The sequence below is a fragment of the Gossypium hirsutum genome, chromosome A05, assembly GCF_007990345.1.
Source record: "Gossypium hirsutum isolate 1008001.06 chromosome A05, Gossypium_hirsutum_v2.1, whole genome shotgun sequence".
Taxonomy (NCBI): domain Eukaryota; kingdom Viridiplantae; phylum Streptophyta; class Magnoliopsida; order Malvales; family Malvaceae; genus Gossypium; species Gossypium hirsutum.
Window position 1 is genome coordinate 33,149,763 of NC_053428.1, and position 7,118 is coordinate 33,156,880.

A 7,118-nucleotide genomic window follows, 5' to 3' on the forward strand; every position below is an offset into this window, starting at 1 on the left:
ATCATCAAGACATCTTATATATCAAAGTATATACCAAAACACTTATATACATCCCACAATTCCTTGACTTAAGATAATCAAATTAGCTACCGAAATAAGGATAGTGTGAGCTTTGAGACGGTCCGGCTTGACGTGTTCTGCAAGGTGACGATTTACAAGGAAAAGGGAAAACAACGGGGCAAGCATATTAAATGCTTAGTAAGTTCATAGGCATTAAACACAACTTACATTATATTTCAATTAAGCACAATAAGCTACTTAGCTTGACATAGATTGGCTAGACATAACAATTCACAACAACAACAAGGTGAGCTTCATCATGTAATATATAACATCTCAATCACTTATCATTCCAATTCATGTCATTTTGATTAACAAAACTCAAAACTTATTCAATCATGGGATGATACCTATATTGTTCAAGTTCAATTTAACATTTCACAAGTGAACATCGAGATCATTATACCTCATTTCAATTTCTAATTTCATATGAATTGTTCCATCCAATAATCCCTAGTAAACGAACTTAGATACACAGGTACTATACTACACCAGTTGCTCGTCCAAGCTGAATATATTCATCCCAAGTTACTCGTCCGGGCTAAACCTTTATAATGAGACTTCCAATTGCATGTATATATGTCAAGTTACCCGTCCAGATTAAACATTTAAAACGATATCAGGTTACTCATCCGAGCTAAACTTGTCCCACATGTATTTGAGTATCCATAACAATGTAGTACCTCAGCAATATATGTCATCAATCTGTACAAATGTGCACAAGAACTTATTGACATGTCAATCGTATCCTAACATTTACTAAGTTCTCCCAGGCATCTTTTACACATAAAATCATTTTATTACAATTTAGTCCAAATCTAGCCTTTTGAATCAATTCACCACCAATCAATTCACAATCAAACATACATACAACAATCAAATACATGAAAACTTAGATATATATATCATATGCACTTACTTGGTCAAAACAGAAAACAAGTTGAAACTCTAAGGACTAATCGATAATTTTAGCTTTTCCGCGATTATCTCTTGTTTGATCCAATTCTTGATCTATTCGATTATTTCATTCAATCCATAAATATAAAAAAATTATACATTATATCATGATATGAATGAACATATGAAACTTTAGTTTTTGATACCCCTAAATTTTTATATTTTATTCAATTTAGTCCTTAAAATTGAAATAGCCATAACTTTCAATTTTGAGCTTTGGTTTTAAAATTGATTTCAAGTACATACCTTAGGGGCCCTATACTATCTAGAATTACTGAAATTTCACATAAATTTTACATTTTATTCACTTTATTCCTTTTGTACAAACCTAACAATCAAACATTACAATCTAGTCCTTTTTCACATCTAAGCTTAAAATCTATCAATTTAACACCAATTTCTTCAAGAAATCAACAACGAAAACTTTCAAAAATTTTAACAGTTTTACAAAGTGGTACATGGACTAACTAAATCAAGCTCTCGTGACTTCAAAAATATAAAAATTATAAGAAGATGACTTAGAAATTTTACCTAATGTGTGGTGGAATGCTTCAAGCCTTCAACCATCGAGTTTTTATGTTTTTCTTCTCAATGGAAAGTGGGAAAGATGATAACCCTCATCTTTTCCCCCTCACTTTACTTATATACATAATTAAGATTTAATGAATCAAGTTTTTCTTTATTAAACATTAGTTTATTATACTTTAAACTTAAATTAATTAAGTATAATGACATGTACATCATCATCCACTATGCACTAATTAAAAATGGTTTATTAGTCACTTTAGTCCTTTGAATAATTGCTAGTTAAGTCCTTGAACCTTTGGCCAATTAAAAATATATAGTGATAAGACTTTTACAATTTAGTCCTTATACCCCCAATTAAGCAATTAATAGATAGACAAAATTGAAGTGCTAAACTTTAATATTCATTTATACTGACTCCATAAATATTCTAATTTAATATTTACGATCCTGAATTACGGAAATAAGGTTTTGAAATCGTCTTTTTCGACACCATTAAAAATCAAGCTCTTACATTTAGTCTCAATTTCTATAAAACTATGCTAAATTTGATAATTCTTATTTTTATTACAATGTATATATTAATAAGTGAATATATGATGTTGAAATAAATAAACAAATCATAATCATAAGGGGAGGAATTTCGTATATTATTTTAACATTCCAACTATTGAATTTAACAATATAATTGTACTTGTCATGTATGTAAATTTTTGAACTGATCCCATATCTCTATTATACAGATCTAAGATACTGTATATGATAATATTTATTGAACAGTCAAAAGTTTTTTTACATAAAAAATAGTTAGAAAATTTTAATATTATTCAAATTTGGCATGCATGATCTACATGAATGCAATATGAAATATGAAAGTTTGATAGTTAAATATTAATCATAAAAATATATACAAAAAAGTGAAAAACTACATTTAGTTTTACACTATTTTACACTATAAGTGGATCTCTCTCTAATTATTATCTTAATAAATATACTAATAAATAAATCTTTAAAATATATAACCATTATAATTTTAGAAGATTTGGTTCAAAAAATGTGAGATTACATATTGTAATAAGATTATGGGATTGTAAGATTATGAGGTGGAATGTCCGGTATGTTACATTACCTTGTTTGATTCATTTGGTCAAAATGTAGGATTCATATACTTGGTTGATGAAATGCAAGATTACTTAGAAGTTCATTTTACTGTTTTATCATTGTTATACAATTTATTTTTTTTCAAAAGTTTAGTTCATTTAATAATTTTAGTTTCAATTTTCATAAATTTATGATAAAATATTACATTTTTATTACAATTTATATATTAATAATTAAAATATATGATGTAGAATTTTTTTTTTTATAAAATCATAGCTATAATAATTCATGAAAAGTTATTACAACACCAACCATCATTATAATTATAACCTAATTAATATACTAATAAATAAAATGTTAGAGTAAATATAATAAGAATACATTTTTTGGTTTTAATTAGACTTTAATTTTATTTGAAAAAAATTAAATTACTTAAAATAATAAAAACAAAAGGTAAATTGGTTCAAAATTTAATATTACGCCTGTAATCTAAGATTAACTATGTAATGGGCATTAATGACATTACATAGTATATTACAGTGTCTTGACACTATTTGAGAATACAAGATTACAGTGGAAATGTTGAGAATATAATATTATTAGCCATAATGTAAGATTTGACCAACTAAACACACTTAAAAGTATGATAGCTATTATTTCACTATTAAAAATAAATAAATATAATTTTTATTTAGACTTAAATTTATTAGAGAAAATAGAACAAAACATATTAAATAAAAAATAAAGGGTAAATTGATCTAAAATTTTAAATTCTACCTATAATGAAAGATAACTTAATGAATGAGTGATAGTGAGATTACACCCTATATTCCAACATCTTAATAATATTTGAGAATATGAAGTTATGGGTGGTGGAAATGGCTTGAATCCAGACAAGGTAATCTTAATTTGAAGTGTGAGATTATGGGAGTGTAATATTATATAATGTAAATCAAATATACCCTAATAGTTTGACTGAGTTGGTACTACTCATTAATAGAATACTAACTTAATTATGAAATTAAAAAAGAAAAGAAAAGAGAAGAAAGAAAATTTATTTTTACAAAATAATAATAATTATTTTAAAAGTGTTTTTGACTTTTTTTTTCTATAAAATCTAAACATATATATATATAAATTGATTGAATTTAAACCTTAAAGATAGTATTTAGCATCTCACTAAAAGCACATTTAATTTTTTCATCAATTCTTTTTTGAAAATTGTTACATAGATATTTAGAATTTATTTGAATCTAAGGTGCGGTTTATAAGTATATGTGCTTATGGGCTAAGTCGGGTCGAGCCCAACTAAAATTTTAGGCTCATTTGTTAGGTCCGGCTTAAAAAATAGGCTTAAAAATTTTTCCAAGTTTGGACTGGATAAAAATGTTAAAATTCGGGCTGGGCTCGACCTGACCCGACCCGTATTAATTCTTTTAATATTAATTTTTATATAATTTTTTTAAAAAATATAATATATCAAAAATATTAAAAATATTAAAAGTGTTTTTCAACAAATTAAAAATAAATTTTAAAATATATGTATATTTAAAACTAAAATAAATAAAATGATAGTAAAATAGTGAAAAAAACAACATAAAAAAAACAAAAAGAAGAAATAAAACAGTAAAAAAAACTACAGTTTATTATTATTTTTTACATATTTGAACTGGATCCGGACATAAAAAAAACCTTATCCAAAACCCATTAACAGATCTATTTATAAGTAGCATGTTGATAAAGCGATTAAATGATTTCAATTGAAATCGAATTCTTTTAGCAAAATAAAATATTGAAATATAATTCTTTCAAGAAAAAAAAAAGCAATTCTTTAAAAAAAAAGTCCAATATCTAATCTCAAATACAAAGTATAAGTATAAATTAATTACTACGCATGTATAAATTCCAGGGTGTTATTATTAATTTTAGGTTGATTTTGATGGTAATTCAATCAATAACATTATTAATATTAGATTATGACACATTTATATGAATAAAAATAATTATGTAATAAATTTATTAAAAATTAACGTAAAAATTAAATGTGACTTTAGATAAATTGATAAAATTGAGAGGATAAGTATTAAGCTCTTTTGTGTTCAAACAATATCATATGCATATATATTTTTTTAGATTTATCACAATGTAAAAAAATATAAATACCTTCAAAATAATATTTATTGCCTTGTAAAATAAAAGAGTTTTTAGTAAATTTACATCTGAATTGAGACTCGATTAATGGATCACATCAACTCAATTAAATATTATATATAATATAAATAGATAATAGTTATTAAAAAAATTAGAACTGAAAATATTAATGACAAATCCTAATAATGAACCACCACAATTTGCTGTGCTGTTTCTAGTGGTTCATTGGAACTATTACATCTTAAAATTAGGAATTAAAGTCCTAATCATACTTTTAACTCTTAAATCAATTTATGTATATTTATATCATAGCTATTAGAAGCACTTCTGGTTCATCAAATTGTTCTTTTTTTCGTATAACACAATGAGGATGATCAAATATATGTTTCTTGCCTATAAAACTTTGGCGTTTAATCTATTGAGAGGTTGCTGTTCGTTCTCCAAGACCAGGCCATTGTTGAAGTCATCGACAAGCAAGATGACGGTTCATGCACCTTGGAACCAACTTCCCAATGACATATGGAGTTCAATCTTTGAGCGTTTGGGTTTAGAGGATCGTCTCCGGTTCGACCTTGTCTGCAAGCAATGGAGATCAAATATAAAGCGAACGCCACAGCTACTATGGCTGATGCTCCCTTACGACCGAAATTCTCAATATTTGAGTTTCTTTGATATGTGTGAGGGCAAAATTCGTAAGTTTAATCTCCCTGGATCCGCCCAAGGAGGTTGGTTTTCTGGGTGTTCTAAAGGTTGGCTTTTCCTCGTCACAGGCATGGATGTTGATGATCTACGAATATTTTTGTTTGATCCCATCTCAAGGTCTCAAATTCCGCTTCCACCATTGTCGACAATATCAAGTTTTAAAGATAGTTTCACTGCTAGACACCCCGGATGGAACCCTGCTGCTTGCATAATAAATGGAGTTGAAATATCTTCCTCTGATGCATCACAATGCATAGTAGTGATAAAATTTTCTATTAATAACAGAATTTTGGCACTTTGTAGACCACAGGATGAGAGGTGGACCATCGTTGAAGGGCTACTAGGTGATGAGTATTATTATGGGAATTTCTCCTTCTTTGATGGGGAATTATATGCCTGCATCTTGAGTTCAGATAAGGAAAATAATAATCAAGATCCTTGTTTTCAAACTCATTCCATAATTTTAGGAAGTCAACGTGTGAATCTGAAGTTGATCAGCTCCACACCTCCACCCACTAATTTAATTTTTGCCGCAGATGCCGATGAGAGCATTTTGTACTATAAGGACTCTTTCCGGTGGCCTTATTTGGTGGAATCAAATGGTCAATTATTGGTGGTTACTCAAGTATATGACAGAATAATGGATTTGGACGACAGTGACAGCGACAGTGACAGCGACAATGACAATGACGACGGTGATCGCACAAGCCTATTCATGTATTTTCAAGCAGCTACGTTCCAAGTAAAGAAGATTCAGACAATTGATGATACATTGCATACTGCAGTATTAACTGATGTGGGTAATCAATCATTATTTGTGGGAGCCGGAGATTGCTTAGCAGTAAAAAATTGTGACAAACTTTATAAGAATTGTATTTACTTCTTACATGACATGGATTATAGCCTTCACAAACAAGATTATCCATTAATTTCTCGTGAAGCTGGTGTTTACTACCTTGAGGATGGAAGCATTCAACGTTGCCTCCCAAGTATTAAGACTCAAAATCATTGTTTATACATGTATTGGTTTTCACCAAATATCAAATCTAGAGTCTTAGGTTAGAAATATGAAGCAATGTTTGGTTATACTTCTATATAGTTGATGGCTACATATATGTATTAAAAGGTTAGATAATATATTAGATGACGACTTTCTTTGTTCTGAACTAGTTATGACTAAGCTGTAATTTTGGGTTTCTATTCATAAAATCAATTTTTTATTTGATATAGTTTACTTTGTTTTACTGGATTTATGATATTTAGATTGTATTGAAAAATATCAATCTTATCTGATTTTTTTTAAAGAGAGACTTATGTTTTAAAAAATATTTTAGAAAATAAGATATTGCAACGAATTTGCCTTGTCACATTTAAGCTTTTTATAAATATTTAAAAATTACAAAAATAAATAAAATTGAAAATATAAAATATTATCAGAGGAATTAAAAATTATTATAAAGTTATATGTGAATTATGAAAAGGAAATTTATGAAAAGGCACCAGCTATGAAAATATTGCAATTTGGCCCCTACAAGTTGTCCACTCCCATTACAGCTCGCCTTCCGCGGCCACCACACCCCTGCCTTAGCCACCCACATCATCACCAATTCACCAACAACCAT

General features: G+C 27.9%; 1 protein-coding gene across 1 annotated transcript; it reads left to right on the forward strand.

The window, feature by feature from the left end:
* The first annotated feature begins 5,158 nt into the window (after positions 1-5,158).
* On the forward strand, positions 5,159-6,559 carry LOC107902521 (uncharacterized). The gene has a single exon (XM_016828687.2). It carries the CDS (start codon positions 5,159-5,161, stop codon positions 6,557-6,559), a length of 1,401 nt encoding a protein of 466 aa, XP_016684176.2.
* Positions 6,560-7,118: the final 559 nt, after the last annotated feature.

Coding starts and splice junctions, on each gene's coding strand:
- LOC107902521 (XM_016828687.2), top strand. CDS start 5,159: ATGAGGATGATCAAATATATGTTTCTTGCCTATAAAACTTTGGCGTTT.